Here is a 19,243-nt window from a genome sequence, read left to right as displayed (position 1 = left end):
ACCTTGCGGTAAAAAAAAAGTAACTACTTTGCAACGCGCCTTTATTTAAATTTAAATTTAAAAATTATTTGGACAATATAGGAAAAATAGAAACATTTGGAAATTGTGAATAATTTTTATATGATGAAGTTATTTTTTTAATTAATATGAAGAATATTACTGTAATAAAAAAAAAAATAATTTTAAATAATTTTAAACATAAAACCTTAACAAGTTTTATTTTTATCAGAAAATAAACTTCGCTTTGCAGTACCCTAAAAAAATAATTATTATGTGTGATTGTATGAAAATGAAATGTTAAAGTTTATATTTTTTATAAATTTACCGGCGATGGAGTAACTTTCAAAGATTGTTCTGGGGATGACGGTGGAGTTTGTGAAATTCGAAGCGCTTTTAATAATCCATCAACCTTGTCATGGGTTTCTTTTTTCTAAAAAAGTTAATAACTAATTAAATAATAATTTCATATTTTTTTCTTGTTCATAATTGAGAGTATTTTAATTTTCCTGAACCTTAATATCATCATCATCATCAGAATCAGATGACAGTAGAAAAGATCTTGATTTTTCTCCAGGTGATTGCGAAGAGATTCCGGTTTGTTGTTCCTGTAAACAAAATACAATAAAAACCAACTCATAGATTAACACATTTAAAAAAAATTATACCTTGGTCGATTCAGCTTGAGATTGAGAAGTAAATGTTGGTTTGACAGGTGTTTCAACTTTAAGTTCAAGATTCGATTGGCTTTTTGACAATTTTGCATCATTACCATACATTTCTTCTAATTGTTTGCATTCATTTTCTAATTCTTTTATTTTAACTTCCAATTGATTTTTTTGTTCCATTAATTGACTCTCAGATTCAATTTTTTTACTCAAAACTTCTTGCGCTTTCTTTAATTTACTTTCCAAATTTTTTTTATCCTTGGCGATTTGCGCCTCAAGACTAGTAAATTCATTCTCACTACTAAGTATAGAATTTTGAGTCTCAGATAATTCAGCAGCAAGTTTATTATTCAAGGCCATTTGTTTCCCCAAGTTAGCAACACCTGCATTGTACCGATCATCTAGTTCTTTCAAAAATTTTTCATGATCTCTCTCCAATTTTTGCTTATCAGCTTTCAATTCCTCATTTTCAATCAGTGCCTTCTCTTTACATTTTATCTGGACGTCCAATTTTTTTTTAAGCTCTACCACTTTAGATTCTTCAATTAACTGAAATTCCTTCAAATCTTTGTTAGTATTTGTTTTCGATTGTTCTATTTCAGTCAACTGAGCTTTTTTTTCTTCCAACTTCTGTTTAAGTTTATCGTTTTCTTCCTTCTTTTTTTCCATCTCTTGCCTTAAACTATTTACTTGATCTGCCAAATTATTTCTTTCAAGAGTCTCCGAAGCCAGTTTATCGTTTATTAATGAGAGATCATGGGTTTTTTCATCTATTTTCTTTTTGGTGTTCAAATTTTCTTCATTAACCTGCTTCAACTCCAAATTAGCCTCATCAGTTTGGTTTTTTATCTGATTTACCTGCGACCTAATTTCATAAAATAAGGCTGCTAGTATATTGATAAAAAAAATCATTTTAAAAAATCGGGATGTGTATAAAAAAAAAAAAAAAAAATTACTTACAAAGTTTCTTCAACATTTTTATCCAAATCTTCACATAATTTTTCTTGTTCTTTATATTTTTTAAGATCTTCTTCATATTCTTCCCGGATACTTTTTAATAGTGACTTTGACTTGTTCAATTCTTCTTGAGCCAAAGATAATTTTTCCGCAAAGTACTGTCTTGTCTAATAAAAAAAAAAAAAAATGTATATATTTAAATTCAAAAACTAAATTTACAATTTTTTAATTCTCACCTCTTTTATTTTATCAGTATCAGGAAAATTATTAATAATATCTAGCCTTTTTTTTTCTTGTTCATTCAAGGCGTGTTTTAACTCTTCGACTTTATTTTTCAATTCATCTTCAATAATTTTCTGACTTGCAGTACATTGCTCACTCATCTCTAATGTCTCCTTTGCTGTATTAAATTCTATTTTTAGTTTTATCAGCTTATCTTCTGATGCTGCATTTTTAGCCTTCATCTTGGCAATTTCTAACTGTACATGTTTTACCTCTTCGTTATATTTTTCATCTATTTAAATAAAATAAATATCTTAAAGTAAATAAACTTTAATTATTGCCGTTAAAATATTACCTTCACCCTGGACAGAATGATTCAATTCATCAAATTGTTTTGATAAATTTTTCTTATCATCCAATAATTTTACAATGCCATTCTCGTACATGTCTTCCAGATTTTTTGCTGACTCTTTATTGCGAATCAGCGTATCATTCATATAATTAATATGCTCATTAAATGATGCTGTTAATTGTAATGCTGACGCAGACCTAAAGTATGAAAAAAAAAAAAAAAAAAAAAAAAAAAAAAAAAAATGTGTAATTATTTTTTTACGTTAATCCTAATGGCAATTTTATAAAAATAAAATATTTATCAAACTTATTCAATTTATAATATTAATTACTTGTTTCTTAAAGATTGATTCAAAGTTGTTTCTTTTTCTAAAGCTGTTTTGAGTTCAGCAAATTCTTTTTTGGATGTTGTAATTTTTCTTTGGAGAGAAGAATAGGCTTTATAAACATGTTTCAATTTCTGTTGACCTTCTTGATAGCGTAAAAAATCCTGGGCCTGAAAAAATACTTGTCAAACTATTTTTTAACCAATTGAATAATGTCTGTAATACTTTACGTCATTAGACATCAAGTTATTTGAACTGGATAATGATGATGAGTTCCAAACAGCATCAATGGCATCAATTGGTTGACTACTCATCCTCATTTCAACATAAGAAGTAACGGTATCTTGTGATGTTGTACAACGTATTCCTTCTGGAGGTTGTTTGGTTATCTCCGAAGTTTTATCACCCTTATTTAATTCTTGATCCATTTTTCTAATCAATTTTCAACATAAAAAATTATGACATTAAAGTTGACAATTTTTTAATTTTATTTAGCAAAAAAATTTTTTCCAAAAAACTATTTTTAAAAAATTGCATTTTTTATTTTGTTAAATTTCTAGAAATCGATTTTTTAAAAATTTTTTTCTTGTCATAATTTATTTGTTAGAAAAATTCTAAAAATTATCAAATATCTGCTAAATTAATTAATTTTATTATTTTAAATTAATAAAGTATCAAAATTATTAACTAATTATTTAAATTAAATAACTACCTTGTAAATTCACGCTCGAGTGTTGTGTACTGACTGGAATCTTTGTATGAAATAAAAGGGTTAACCGTTTAGTTTTAAATCTGACCAATAAAAAACGTCCAATTGTTTCTTCTCACATTTTCTAATTTAATTGGTTCTTTTTTCAAAAGCGGGAAATTTGAATGAAAACAAAAAATTTATTTCACACGTACAAATAATTAATTAATTATTATTATAATTATTTATTGTATCTTTGACAATTTTTTGATAATAAAATAAAATGATAAAGAAGAAATAATAAGTTGTAATTAAATTAATTATATATCTTGATTTTAATGAAACAATTTTTGTTTTATTTATTTCTTCCCTCTTTTATGATTTTACAAAAACAATTTCCCGTAAATAGAGAAAAATTTTTTAGTTAACAAAATATCTAATTAATTAAATCAACGATTTCCTTGAATCAAGACACAAACAATGGCTTTTGCATTGACATATAAATGAATTCATAAAGATTTTCATAAATGAATAATTAAAAATTTATAAAGGTCTTTCAAAGTTTATAAAGTACCGATATCAACATAAGAAATTCAATGTATTATTGCTGGTGATAGTGGACTGCCAGGCTCTATAAAACAAAGAAGAAATGATTAAAAATTTGGAAAAAATTTTTTTAATTACTTTACTTTGCACAGTGACAGCATCGCCAGTTAAAAATGAAGATCCTGAAGTAGTGAATCACTCAAATGAAATAGAAGTTGATGGTCATAAAGAAGAATATCGTTTGCCTTATGACATAGAACCTCGGCTGTATGTGCTCGAGTTTGATCCGGATTTTGAAGGTGAAAAATTTACTTTCAAAGGAAACGGCACTATTTCATTCACAGTACTCCAGCTGACCACTTCCGTAACTTTGCACAGGTCCAAAAAAATAGTGATAGACCCAGATTCTGTAGCGATTGCCGACGAAAATGGAATTTCCCATCATCCAATTAAACAGGAGTGGAATTCAGAGAATGATTTTTATACAATTAAATTTGAGAAGAAATTAGAACCTGGAAATTATACTCTGAAAATTAACTGGGCCAGCGATGATGATGAAAGTGATTGGTTTTCTACTGACTCAGGTTTTTTTCGGGTACATGAACTATTTTTAAATGAAAACTCTAGGTAAGGATAAACTATAAAATTTCACTTAAATTTTTATAAAATAATTATTTTCTTCAGAAATTTTTGTTACAAGATATATTTTAATTATAAAAATGCAAAAATTATATATTATGTATCAAATGTAAAGTTATGTGACCTTATTATTGGCCTTTGGCTGGTGGGTCTTTTCCAAATAAATAAATAAATAAATATAAATTTGCAATATTACACGCAAAAAAGAAAAATTCAAAGATTACATTATAATTTAAACGCCGCGCTCCGTATAGAAAATATGAAAATTAATTTAGCTGATATTTAATAATTATTCTAATAAATAAATTGCTGCATAAAAAAAAAATGAGAAAAAAAACAACAAATGTTTAGAAATTTAATAAAATTAAAAATGCAATTTTTTTTAACATAATTTTTTAGCTACATGATTGCAACTCTTTTCCAACCAGTCAGCGCTCGTACCGCGTTTCCGTGCTGGGATGAACCTGGCTTTAAAGCTCAGTTTGAAATTTCTGTAAAACACTTTCCGAATTATACAGCGCTGTCAAATATGCCTGAAAAAAGTCGCCAAGAGCTTGATGATGGTAGAATCATGACAAACTTTGAAAGATCTGTAAAAATGTCATCATACAATCCTTGCATAATTGTCGCTAATTGCAAGTCTATTAAAAGTACAGAGAGAAATATATCTTTTTATGGATTTAATAATTTAGAATATCTGGAATTTCCATTAAAAATCAGCGAAAGCGCTGTTAAAGTACTGGAAGATTACACTGATATGCCATACGCGTTGCCGAAACTCGATCATTTAACGATTCCTCAGCCGGACATGCCTGCAATGGAAAACTGGGGGCTCATTACATATCCGTAAATACTCCAAATTAAATTGCTACTATTTATTTATTTATTTAATGTCAAATATTGTTTTACGCAGAACGATGTCTGTATTGTTTAAAAACTCAACTTTAGTTACGGACATTGATCAACAGGATAATGTAGCATTCTTAGTCGCTCATGAAGTGTCCCATCAATGGTTTGGCAATCTTGTTACTTCTGCTTGGTGGGATGATCTTTGGTTGAGCGAAGCTTTTGCAACTTTTTTTCCACATAAAATAATTGATCAGGTAAAATTGTATGATTTTTTTATTTTTACATTTTCTTCTTTTTTTTACGACATTAAAGTTAGCTATTTTTAATTTTATTTAACAAACAAATTTTTTCTAAAAAATTATTTAAAAAAATTGAATTTTTTATTTCTACGTCAATTTTTTTCTCATTTTTTTGCTATCATTTATTTGTTAAAAAATTATTAAATATCTGATAAATCAAATTTAAATTTTTTTGACGAACAATAAAAATATAGAACTGAGTTTTTATAATTTATTTATTATTATTATAAAAAAATGAATTTTTGGGAAATTAAAAAAATTACTATCAGCATATTCTTCCCATGTTAAAAATTTTAATTATTTTTTAAACAAATAAAATGTATTAAAAAAAATTTTAATCTTTAAAGGCTCTAAAAAATTATAAATGCAATTTTTTAAAAATAATTTTCTAAACATAATTTATTTTTAAAGAAAAATAAAAAAAAGCTACTTTCAGTGTCACTTAAAAAATCAATTTATGCAAGAAAATAATTTTTTTTGAACCCTTTTCAATCTCTGTTACAGTTGGAAGGAGGTAAACGCGCAATAGATACTTTTACAATCCAAAATATCAATGAAGCAATGGATCATGAGCATCCGCCCCATCGTGCAAGTCCAGTTAAAGTGGAACCAAAAGACAAACATGGCATTATTCAAATGTTTGGCTCAGCAACATACTACAAAGGTGCTGGAATTTTACAAATGTTGGAAAATGTTATCGGTGAAGATGTGTTTCGTAATGGAATTCGTCGATATCTGAAAGCGCAGTAACAAAATTAATTATTTAAAAATTAAAAAATAATTTTTAAATAAATATTAATGACAATATTTTTTTTTTTTTAGTCAATTTGGTACCGTTACAAGTGATGATCTTTGGGCAGCTTTTCAAGAAGCTTACGATGAAGCTAATAAAGAAAAATCGTTGAATATCAAAGAATTCATGGATCCTTGGATCCTGCAAAAAGGAAATCCGGTCTTAACAGTTACTCGGAATTATGAAACAGGCGAAACAAATATTACTCAGACAAATTCTTTGGATGAGGATTCAGACGTCCGGTGGACAATTCCGATAAATTATGCGACTAAATCAAACCCTGATTTTTCGTCAACTCTTCCGACTTTGTGGATGAATAAAAATGAGACAACAATAACACTGCCTGCTATCGACAAAGACGATTGGATTATTTTAAATGTTCAGCAAAGAGGTGAGCAGATAAATTTTTAGGTTTAAAAATAAAAATTTATTTTGTTTAATTTTTTCTAGCAATGTACCGAGTAGTTAATTATGACGAAGAAAACTGGAATCGACTCGCTGACTTACTGATAAAAGATCACGAAAAAATTCATCCTGTTAATCGTGGTCAACTCATAGCAACTGCTATCAGACATATTGAAAGGGATCCTTCTTTTATCGATACACTTTTTAAAATATCACTTTATCTTCATCGAGAAAAAGAATTCTTACCTTGGGTGTCTTTAAATGAGATATTGCCAAAAATTACAGAAGGATTTCTTAATACTAATTATGAAGATCTGTTTGAAGAATATCTTCGTTTTCTTACAAGTGCTATGGCTGAGATAAATTTTGATGAAGAGACACTTGAATCTGCTCGAATTAGGAAAACATTCGGTCCGATACTTTGTCATGTGAAGAATAGTAATTGTCTGTTGTATGCTCAAAAACTTTTTGATAAATTCTTAGAAAATCCTTCTAAAAATGCGTAAGATTTAAATTTATGATTATTTTTAAAAAATTGCATTTTTTAATTTTTTAAAAATTCTACATGTCAATATTTTTTTGTCACAATTTATTTGTTAAAAATATTATTAAAATTTTCAAATATCTGCAAAATCAATTTTAATTAAAAATTAAATCTACTATTCTTCTTTTATTATTTTTTAGTATAATAATTCTGTCAATATTTACAGATTTCCAGAACATGACTGGGATTGGGTAATATGTACAGGTCTTAAAGATGCCAATGATACTGTGTGGGAAAAATTAACATCTGATGAAGCTCCAATAAAAAAATTTGGTCGAAAATCAAATTACAAATTAATAAAATGTACAAATGACAATGAAAAACGTGATAAATATCTTATGAAAATAATCCAATTAAATTCAACTTCAAAACCGCATTATGTAAATAGAGTTCTTCAAGATTTTCTAAGGAGCAATCTCAAGGATGTTAATTACATCATGCAATTTTTCTGCGATCATTTTGAAGACTTTGAAAAATAGTAAGTTATTTAATACAATTAAAATTTTTGCTTTTCAATGAAATCTAATTTTTATTTTTCAGCTACACCAAAAATGATGGTGATTATTTTGCAACTGTTATTGAACGCATGTTCTCCAAAATTCAAAATCAAGAACAACTTGATAGAGTAAGATATAGAAAATTTTTTTTAATTTTATAAAAAAAAAATCAATTTTGAGTTGATATATTTTTAATTTAATTTATATTACAGATGAAATCATTTGTTGCAACTCACAAGGATAAATTAAACGAAATTATTTCCGACAACTTTTCATCAGTAGAATATTTATTAAAAAAAGCTGAAAAAACAATTCCAGAATTTGAGTCTTTTATTTCTCAATTTAAAGAACTAACAGACAAATATTTTGAAAAAGAAGCTGATGGTAAATTAAAATTGAAAAATTTGTAATTTAATAAAAAAATATTTAAATATTTCTTCAGATTTTATAATGATAAAATGTAAAAACTTTATTTATAATAAAAATTATTTTATTTGATTTATAGAAAAATAATTGATCTCTAAATAATATATCAAATATTAATTAATGTCTTCTTTTGAAAAAATTACATTTAAAAATTTTTTTTATTAACTTTAAAAAATGAAATAAAATTTTTTAATTAAAAAATTGGAGCAAATCTTATTACAATATTAAACATAAAATATTTATGGATTCTAATATAAAATTTTCATATTCAACAAGGTCAGCTGCTCAAGAATCGATAAGAATACGCTGATATTAACTATTACACGCTATTATGACACACATTCATTTATTAATATCTTCTCACGACCTTATATCGTAGTAAAATATGAATCAACAATGAATTAATAAATTGATAATTAAAAATTGAAAATTCATAACTGTATCAATTGAATTATTGCAGTCTGCTTAGTTTGATTTCTTTTCAAGGAGATCGATAAAAAATAAGTAGATTAAAAAATCAATAAAATGAAACTAATAATTTTTATAGTGTGTACAATAGCTGTGACATTTAATCAAGGATTGCCGGTTCGTGAAAATGAAACAGATAGTTTTTTAATTGAATCGGACATTGATCAAGAGTACGGTCATCGTTTGCCGCAAAGTACGGCACCGCGAGTGTATTTAATTGAATTTGATCCGGATTTTACCGGTGAATCATTTACATTCACCGGAAACAGTACAATTTTTTTCAAAGTACTTGAATCTACTTTTTCGGTTATTCTTCACAGATCCGACAAAATAACAATAGATAAAAACTTTACGCGGCTTGAAGATAAAAATGGAGCGGCCATTAAACCGGAGAAACAAAAATGGAGTCCGTGGAATGAATTTTATAAAATTAAATTTTCCCAAAAATTAGATCCAGGAAATTATAGTTTAAAAATTAAATGGTCGGGCATTGATGCTTCTGGTAGCTTGTATGATTTTGGATTCTTCCGGCAAGGATTTTTTCGAGCTTACGATAAAATAGAAAATAAAAAACATAAGTAAGTTTTAAATATTGTTAGAAAATAAAAAACATATATTTTATTTCTTTCTAAGGAGCCTTGTTACCTTTAAACTGTTAAATTATAAATCAAAAATTACTTTATGATTTTTTTTTATTGAAAAAATTATTACTAAAAAATTAAAAGAAAAAATTTCACAGGTTGAAAATTTAAAAAATTATCTGTGGATTTTTTTTTACTTGTAATTTAATTAATAGAAAAAATTGAATTTTGAACGTCCGCTAATTTTAATACTTAAATTAGTTCGCTAATTTTAAATACTTAAAAAAAATTGCACAGATAATTTTTCAAATCTTCAACTTGTGAAATTATTTTACAATTAATTTTTTCAATAAAATAAATTATAAAAATTTTTAAATGTCGGCTAATTTAATTTTTATAAATTAAAAGACATCTAATAATTTTTAGAATTTTTTAAACAAATAAATTATAGCAAGAAAAAAATTCTATCTTTAAAAGCTCTAAAAATTATAAATGCAATTTGTTGAAAATAATTTATTAGACTTAGTTTATTATTAAAGAAAAATAAAAAAATTGTTTGGTAATTTTAGTGTCATTGTTTGTATTATAAAAACTAAAAGTTTTTTTTTTTTTAGGTACCTTGTTACGACTCACTTTGAACCTTCAGGAGCTCGTAGCGCATTTCCATGCTGGGACGAGCCAGGATTTAAAGCTCAGTTTGAAATATCCGTGAAACATTTTCCAAATTATACGGCGTTGTCTAACATGCCTGAAAAAAGTCGTCAATTATTACCGGATGGCAGAGTTATCACTCACTTTGAAAGATCTTTGAAGATGTCTCCTTACCTTCCTTGCGTAGCCGTAGCTGATTACCAGGCTATAAAAAATGAACATGGGAACATAACATTCTATAGCTCAGAAAATAATTTAGATTCACTGAAATTCGCCCTAGAAATAAGCGAAAAAGTCATTCCGATAATGGAAGCATATACTGGTGTGCCGTATGCACTGCCAAAGTTGGATCAAATTGCTATTTCTCAGTATAAAGGCGGGATGGAGCATTGGGGTCTTGTCAGTTATGAGTGAGTATTTTCCTCGTAATTTCTCTATTTTTATCTCACAGTAAATTTTCTCTAGGACATCATCCGTTAAGTTAGAAAGTACCTCACTAGATTCTGATCTAGACAGCAAATACAACATACTTATTATTGTCGCTCATGAACTAGCACACCAATGGTTTGGTAACCTAGTAACTCCTGTTTGGTGGGATGATACTTGGTTAAATGAAGCTTTCGCAGCATATTTTGAATCTAAAATAATTGATCAGGTAAGGTATGTATCATCGAGGTGATGCGACCGCTGAACTTCAGAAAATTAATCTCCAAAAAAAAAAAAATGAAGAAATATTTTACAAAATTTTTTTTTCGGATCAATTGTCGGTTCAGCTGTCTGTAACCATTTGTTGAAACTTAGGAATTTCTTTTTAATAAATATCCTCGGGTTAATTTTTAGATCTATCCAAATCAACATATAATGGATTACTTTGTAGTAAATGATGTTAATTATGGATCTTATGATGCTGAGAAATTATCTTCATCAAAACATGCAAAGCCCATTAAATGGAATCCGAAGAATAAAGTAGACCTTAGAAAAATATTTAGCCCAGTCACATATCGCAAAGGGGCTGCTGTTATTCATATGTTAGAACATATTCTTACTGAAGAAATCTTTCGTGAGGGCTTGCAGCGGTACTTTAAAGCACAGTAAGAATTTTTTCACTGAATTATTATAATAATAAATAATCTTTTAATTATATCTTCTTTTATCAATTCATTGTGATTAGCCAATTTGGAACCGTCGTGACAGATGATCTTTGGAGAGCGTTTCAAGAAGAATATGATAAAAAGCACGGAGATAAATTATTGGACATTAAGAAGACGATGGATCCTTGGATAATGCAAACTGGAACTCCCATCGTAACAGTGACTCGCAATTATGATACAGGCGAAACAAATTTAACTCAAAGAGATTCTGCAGATAGTAATTCTGAAAATAAATGGAACATTCCAATCAACTATGCGACTGAATCTAATCCAGACTTTTCGTCTGTTTCACCTACGACGTGGCTGAATGAAGATGAAGAAATGATAACTCTGCAAAATATCGAGAAAAATGATTGGATTATTCTCAATATTCAACAAAGAGGTAAATAGTTTGAATTTTTACCATTAAAAAGAAGAAATGTTTGATAGTAATTTTTTTTCAGGTTTTTATCAAGTTAATTATGATCGAGAAAATTGGCGACGTCTTGCAGAATTTCTTACCAAGTCGCACGAAAAGATTCATCCTATTAATCGCGCTCAACTTATAGTTGATTCTGTGAAATTATTGGCTGACGATTTATCGTATGTAAATGTTTTCTTCAACATAACGACGTATTTGTACAAAGAAAAAAATCTTCTGCCCTGGGCATCAGTTGCTGAAATTATGTCCGCGATGGCTCAAATATTTCGCAATACAAATGCAGAACATCTGTACAAAATGTACACTCTTTTTCTCACTCGAGGAATTTCTGAAGATGATACCTTTGAAGAAGAAAATTTTTTTAGCGTTAAAATAAAAAATATTCTTGCTCATTTACTTTGTGACTTTGAGCAGGCTCAGTGCAGGTCACGTGCGCATCGTCTTTTATTAATTACTTGGAAAATCCTTCGAAAAATATGTAAGTTGCTTACATGCGTAATTTTAAATTATTTCTTCTTTTTTTCCAATAAGAATTTATTTTTTTCAAACAGTTCGGATTGGATTATCTGTTCGGGTCTTCAAGAATCAAATGAAACTGTTTGGAAAAAATTTATGACGGACCAGGATCTGTCTAAAAATTTTTTCCCTTATTCCAAGTATAGCTTCATCAAATGTAGGAGTCAAAAAGAGGAACGTGATAAATATATCAATGAAATAATCGGAAATTCAACTTTGAGTTCAAGTTCTGTTACTGAAATTTTTAAAACTTTTCTTAATAGCAGCTATGACAATGTTAATTATATAATGCAACATTTCTTCAATCATTTTGATGATATTCAAGAATTGTAATTTTTTTTTAAGTATTATTTAATAGTTAAAATAATTTATATTTTTTTTAAATAATATTTATTAAAGTTTTGGTTGTATTTTAGTTACATAAGAAGTGATATTAATTTTTCAATGATTAATATTACTTCTTTGATGATTTCGGCGATAAAAACTCAAGATCAATATGACAAAGTATGTTTTGTTATAATTTAAAAACTACTTTTTTTTTTTTTTTTTTCTATTCTAAGGTAATAAATCTAAAATTATTTTACAGATGGACGGATTTATTAAAGTAAACCGGGATAAATTTGAAGATATTTTTTCGGAATTACCGACAGCGCTTAGCAGCTTATTAAGAGACGCTCAAATAACTATTAAAGTAATTGATAAAATTTCTGCTAAATTCCGAGAACTTGTGATTCAAAATTTTTTAATTGATGATTATGATAATATATTGAAAAAATTATAGTATAAAATAAAAAATTTATTTTATAAAATTTAAATTTGTTTAGATTTTATTTAAAAAATAAATAAATTATAAATAATTAATTTTTAAAAAATTCTTTTATTGTTTTTTTAAAAATTTTTTCAAACACAAAAAAGTGTTAAATATTTAACACAAAATTTTTTTGACTTGTCAGAATTGTCACATTTTATTTCTTCTTGTGGAATTTTTTTATTGCTAAAATTGATTTATTAAAAAATTATAAAAAGTCTCTTAATTTAAGAATAATTTTTATAATCCTAAAAATTTTTGGTAACATTGATAAATCTTCTTTCTTCTTCTTTAACATTTTCCGACTGATACCTTGCTCTGATTAAATTAACTTACAAATTTAATTACATAAAGTAGCATCCAAATATTAATAAATTGGTAGCATCACCTCAACAACATCCGGTAAGTCACGGTAACATAATCATAAATGAATTATGAAAATGTTTGTACACTTTTCAAGGTTTAGACACTTTTAAAATGCATTCATTAAGTCGCTGATAAAATTAGTCGGGCTTTAAATTAAGACCAAACAGTTTTTGTAAAAGTTGTTCGTGTAACTCTGAAACACAATGAAGAAAATAATAATTATTTTATCTAAAGTAATAATGTGTGCGTTGGCGATAATACCTCTGGATAGAGGACCGCCTATTTCAAAAAGCAAAATGTCCAAGTTAATTGAGGAATCAACGGCGAACAAGCGATTGAATTATCGATTGCCTCATAACACAGCCCCGCGAGTGTATGTAATTGATTTTGATCCAGATTTCATGGGCGAATCATTTACATTCAAGGGAAACAGTTCGGTTATTTTTGAGGTGCTTCGATCTACACCCACGGTGATTCTTCATAGATCCTATAAGATAACTATAGACAAAAACTTCACTGAACTTATTGATCAAAATGAGGTATCTTTTAAACCGGAGTCACAAATCTGGCACGCGCATAATGAATCTTATGGAATTAGTTTTCAAAAAATACTAGAACCGGGAAACTATACGCTTAAAATGAAATGGACCGGCCGCGACGCTGCTGAGGACTGGTTTAATCAACGCATGGGTTTCTTCCGAGCTTTTGATAGAATAACTCCCTTTCATAAAAAGTGAGCATAAATTTTTATTTAGCAACAATAAAATTAAAGCCAATACGTGCCTTGTTACCTTTAAACTGTTAAATTATAAATCAAAAATTAATTTATGATTTTTTTTTATTGAAAAAATTATTACTAAAAAATTAAAAGAAAAAATTGAATGTTGAACGTCCGCTAATTTTAGTATCATAAATTGAGAATGATTTTTATTTTATTTATAAATTAATGTACAAGTAAAAAAAAAAACTTAAAAAAATTGCACAGATAATTTTTCAAATCTTCAACTTGTGAAATTATTTTACAATTAATTTTTTTCAATAAAATAAATTATAAAAATTTTTAAATGTCGGCTAATTTAATTTTTATAAATTAAAAGACATCTAATAATTTTTAGAATTTTTTAAACAAATAAATTATAGCAAGAAAAAAATTTATTTGAAAAATTCTATCTTTAAAAGCTCTAAAAATTATAAATGCAATTTGTTGAAAATAATTTATTAGACTTAGTTTATTATTAAAGAAAAATAAAAAAATTGTTTGGTAATTTTAGTGTCATTGTTTTTATTATAAAAACTAAAAGTTTTTTTTTTTTTTAGGTACCTTGTTACGACTCACTTTGAACCTTCAGGAGCTCGTAGCGCATTTCCATGCTGGGACGAGCCAGGATTTAAAGCTCAGTTTGAAATATCCGTGAAACATTTTCCAAATTATACGGCGTTGTCTAACATGCCTGAAAAAAGTCGTCAATTATTACCGGATGGCAGAGTTATCACTCACTTTGAAAGATCTTTGAAGATGTCTCCTTACCTTCCTTGCGTAGCCGTAGCTGATTACCAGGCTATAAAAAATGAACATGGGAACATAACATTCTATAGCTTAGAAAATAATTTAGATTCACTGAAATTAGCGCTAGAAATCAGTGAAAAAGTCATCCCGGCTATGGAAGCTTATACTGATATTCCGTATGCTATGCCAAAGTTAGATCAAATTACTATTCCTAATTATCAAGGAGCGATGGAGCATTGGGGTCTTGTCACTTATAAGTATGTAATATTTTTAACGATAATTAATTTTTTATTTAAATATAAAATTTATTTTAATTTATTTAGCGCAAAATGGGTAAAATTCGAAAACTCAACTTTGATTCCCAATATTGAACAAAAAGATAGAATACTTTTTCTTGTCGCTCATGAGCTAGCACATCAATGGTTTGGTAATCTCGTAAGTCCAGTTTGGTGGGATGACACTTGGTTGAATGAAGGGTTTGCCGCATACTTTCAAAGCAAAATTATCGATCAGGTAATGAGTGTTATAATTATAATTATATACTTGATAAAAAATAATTGCTGTAGATTTATCCACACTGGAACATAATGGACCATTTCGTAATTGAAATTGTCAACCGTGATTCTTACAACAGTGAGAGTTATCTTTCTCAAGCGAAACCTATAAAATGGAATCCCCGGGGAAAAATAGCCCTGCGCATAGTATTCAATCCAGTTACCTATCGCAAAGGGGCTGCTGTTATTCATATGTTAGAACATATTCTTACTGAAGAAATCTTTCGTGAGGGCTTGCAGCGGTACTTTAAAGCACAGTAAGAATTTTTTCACTGAATTATTATAATTATAATGATAAATAACCTTTTAATTATATCTTCTTTTATCAATTCATTGTGATTAGTCAATTTGGAACTGTGGTGACAAATGATCTTTGGAGAGCGTTTCAAGAAGAATATGATAAAAAGCATGGAGATAAATTATTGAACATTAAGGAAATTATGGATCCCTGGATAGAACAAACAGGTACGCCAGTTGTTAATGTCACTCGAGACTATTCAACCGGCGAAATAAATTTAATCCAAAAAAATTCACGAAATGAAAATCCTAAAAATAAATGGAGGATACCAATTAATTTTGCGACTAAGTCAAATCCTGATTTTTCGCGCACTACTCCAACTATGTGGATGGAAGTTGACCAAGAAGTTACTACGATACCTGATGTTAAGACGGATGATTGGATTATTGTAAATATTCAACAAAGAGGTCAGTTTAGATTTGAAACATTACATTGATCTTTTCTATTATAAATTATAAATTATAATTGACAAAAATTTAGAGACAAAATCTTGGATCAAGAAGACTATTTAAGAAATTTTTTGTCTTGAATCAAGCAGAAAAAAATTTCTTCTTTTCAAGATTTTGTCTCTTGGTTCAAATAAATTTTTTTAATAATATCTAAAAATTAAAAAATTTTTTTTTATTGAATTTTTATTTGTAAAAAACTTTAAAAACAATAATTGCAATTAAAAATATTTTTAATTTCTAATTTAAAAATTAAAAACGTCTGCTAACTTTATTATTATTATTATTATTATTATTATTTTTAATATTATTATTTATCTAGGGTTCTACCAAGTAAATTACGATAAAGAAAATTGGAAGCTTATCGCAGAATATCTAAATACCGAAGATTACACCAAGATCCATGTTGTCAATCGAGCGCAGCTATTTGATGATATTCAAAGACTGTACTCGACTGATAAGTCGTACCTGGAGATACTGGTTAACATAACTTCATACTTGCACCAAGAAACTGATTATCTTCCGTGGATCCCCGCAGTTGGAGTTATCATGGAAATGCAGGAAAACATGCGCAATACACTTGAAGAAGAGTCCTTCGAAACTTATATGTTGTACCTTACTAATGCGGTGATGGATAAGCTTGGATTTGAAAATCGTGAAGATGATGATCATTCAGCAATTAGAGTCAGGAATATTCTGGCTCCAGTAGTTTGCAGTTTTGGGCATGCTGAGTGCAAGTTATTTGCCAACCGATTGTTGAAGAAATATTTGGAAGATCCATCAAAAAATACGTAATTGTTTTGTCATATATTCAGACTACTTTTTGTAATTGACTTTTTTCTTCCACAGACTACCCACTAGTGATTGGGAATGGGTTGTATGCAATGGTCTCAGAACAGCGAATGAATCACTGAGAGAACAATTCATGACTTTATATTACGATGAATATGACGAATTATTAAAACTTAGAATCTTAATTGAATGCACTAACGATTTTCGATTGAAAGAAGAATACTTTTCTTCATTAACAAATGCTAATTTAACAACGAACGCAGAACATATTGATAAAATATTTGTTCGTTTATTGAGAAGAAAACTAGATGATGTCAATTTTGTTTTGAATTACTTCATAGATCATTTTAAGGATTTAAAAAAATTGTATTATTAGTATTGATAATTTTAATGGGGTATTTTATATTACCCTCTTGAATTATTTTTCGGAAAAAATGCTAAATCAAATTTATTTCTAGGTATAATGAAATTGAAGATGATGAGTACTTACTTCCCATTTCTCGAATAGCTCTAGCGATACGAACAGAAGATCAATATAAAAAGGTAATTAAAGTTTATTTTAAAAAAATTTTCAAGTCACTTACTTCATTTTTTTTTTTTTTTTTTTTTTTTTTAGTTTAAAAATTTTGTTGAAAGCATTGTTGTACCTGATCTAAAAGGAACATCCGATAGTGAAGGTTCGACGTTATTGTTACAAACTTCATTGGACGAAAGTTTGAATTCTATCAACCAGTATAAGTTATACTCAGCTAAATTTCATGAACTTATGGACAAAAAAATTCTTGAACCTAATGTAATTGAAATTGGCAAAGGGTTGAAAGATTAAATATTTTTGCTTTGTAAAAAATTATTTACATTGATTATATTTCTTCCTAAGAAATAATTGGTGAAATTAAATATAATAAAAAAATTACAATTTATATTTGTTAAAAAATTTAAGTGTTTAGATTTTATAAATAAATTGACTGAAAAGTCCAATTTATTTTAAAAAAGTTATTTCAGTTAAAAACGCTTAATTACACTTTTTATATTGCATCATTTTGATGCAATAGTCTCTAATCACTAATCAATTAACTCTGTTTATAGAATTTTTTTTTTAAAGTTAGTTTTGTTGTTATTTTTTTTTTATTTTAACAAAAACAAATACCAAAAAAAGTAAATTTTTGAATTTGATGAAAAAAAAATTTTTTTTTAAATAATTATAATAGTAGAAAAAAAAATTTTTTTTACAAAAACTTTAATAAAAAATTAAACATTTAGCTGGTGAGTAATTGATATAAAAAAAATCGACAAAACAGTAAAAGAGGGAAGTATAATTTGTGATAAAAGCCGTATAAAAACTGAGCGCAAAATTGTTGCTATCATCACTCTGAAGAAATAGACTTTGTAATTTGGTAAATACTGATTCAATAAATTTATTTTAAAAAATTATATTTAACATTTTTTAAATTAATAAATATTTTTAGATTCAGTTGACAAAAAAAAAAAAAAAAAAAATAATGAAGCTAAAATTTGTAATTATCGCCGTGATGTTTTTAATTTCAATAGGATTGACCGTAAGTCAATACAATTTTCCAAATTGCGGAACAATACACGGACAAGTAATAAAAAATGAAATTTAATAATTCTCTTAATATTTAAAGCTAATTAATTAATTAATTAATTTATTTATTACTGTCTGAATAATTAGTGTAAAGAAGACAAGGAGTGCTGCTCAGGAAGATGCGTTGAGTGGGAATCCAACGCTCGATCGTGTGGAAATGAAGATAAGAGAAACGATGTATTTAAGAAGAAATAAAAATTTTTCTTCTTCTCTTAATAATATAAATGATATAAATTATTTAATTGTAATAAAATTAAAAGAAGAAATCTTAAATGCAGTTTATAATTTTTTTTTCTTTATTATCATTTCCAAAATTTGGAACCAGAAGTATATTTCATTTTCACAATCTAATAATTTATTATAATTTATAATAATTAATATCTATTAATAATAGTAATAATAATTGAATAATCATAATACAATACAATTATAATAATAATATAATAAAGTTTAACATTGATTTCTGACAACGTCATACAGAAAATTGATATGCATGTTGTTATTGTTGTTTGTTGTTTTATTTTTAATAATTTATTTATCTATTATTACCCTTACATACTGACTTAACGTATTTGACTTACATGGGCATATAAATAGAATCTTATTGCTTAATATTTTTTTATTATTGTTTTATAGGTTTAATTTAATTACATATGATATGTTTTTGTAGTCCCAATGATTAATATGCACAAATTTTGTGCAAGTTGTGTCCAGTCGTTATTTGACGGACACATTTATGGACGGATTTAAACTAGATGCAACGTTGGCATTACGATTATCGAGTTGAAATTTAAAAAGATTTAAATATTACTATTTAATATACCTACACTTTTAGTAATTAATAAATTACTTTCAATTTCTAATTAAATAATGG

The 19,243-nt window shown here is 27.1% G+C and overlaps 3 protein-coding genes across 3 annotated transcripts; 2 read left to right on the top strand and 1 right to left on the bottom strand.

The window, feature by feature from the left end:
* Positions 1–121: 121 nt before the first annotated feature.
* Positions 122–2,891, bottom strand: LOC141538516 (uncharacterized). The gene is made up of 8 exons (XM_074260043.1): positions 2,528–2,891; positions 2,200–2,393; positions 1,859–2,136; positions 1,626–1,789; positions 666–1,530; positions 513–605; positions 326–430; positions 122–254 (listed from the first exon to the last, which is right to left on the bottom strand). The coding sequence occupies exons 2-8, from the start codon at positions 2,339–2,341 to the stop codon at positions 207–209; spliced, it is 1,695 nt and encodes a 564-aa protein (XP_074116144.1). The 5' UTR covers positions 2,342–2,393; positions 2,528–2,891; the 3' UTR covers positions 122–206.
* A 945-nt stretch (positions 2,892–3,836) lies between these two features.
* Positions 3,837–17,700, top strand: LOC141524101 (putative aminopeptidase-2). The gene is made up of 19 exons (XM_074237756.1): positions 3,837–4,382; positions 4,794–5,240; positions 5,308–5,497; positions 6,047–6,288; positions 6,365–6,726; positions 6,786–7,242; positions 7,451–7,762; positions 7,825–7,909; positions 7,994–8,185; positions 13,161–13,205; positions 13,367–13,902; positions 14,487–14,933; positions 15,000–15,189; positions 15,243–15,487; positions 15,574–15,935; positions 16,297–16,765; positions 16,824–17,132; positions 17,225–17,309; positions 17,383–17,700. The coding sequence occupies exons 1-19, from the start codon at positions 3,859–3,861 to the stop codon at positions 17,590–17,592; spliced, it is 5,709 nt and encodes a 1,902-aa protein (XP_074093857.1). The 5' UTR covers positions 3,837–3,858; the 3' UTR covers positions 17,593–17,700.
* On the top strand, positions 8,689–12,810 carry LOC141538477 (aminopeptidase N-like). Its single transcript, XM_074259958.1, has 9 exons — positions 8,689–9,253; positions 9,871–10,317; positions 10,373–10,562; positions 10,748–10,998; positions 11,079–11,440; positions 11,502–11,957; positions 12,031–12,324; positions 12,412–12,499; positions 12,582–12,810. Exons 1-7 carry the CDS (start codon positions 8,733–8,735, stop codon positions 12,093–12,095), a joined length of 2,292 nt encoding a protein of 763 aa, XP_074116059.1. The 5' UTR covers positions 8,689–8,732; the 3' UTR covers positions 12,096–12,324; positions 12,412–12,499; positions 12,582–12,810.
* Positions 17,701–19,243: the final 1,543 nt, after the last annotated feature.

The sequence above is a fragment of the Cotesia typhae genome, unplaced genomic scaffold (genome assembly GCF_013202065.1).
Source record: "Cotesia typhae breed Kobodo isofemale line unplaced genomic scaffold, CoteBio_Ctyphae contig_22, whole genome shotgun sequence".
Taxonomy (NCBI): Eukaryota; Metazoa; Arthropoda; class Insecta; order Hymenoptera; family Braconidae; genus Cotesia; species Cotesia typhae.
Note: the sequence above shows the minus strand (reverse complement) of the source record. Positions and strands in the feature narration are given on the sequence as shown.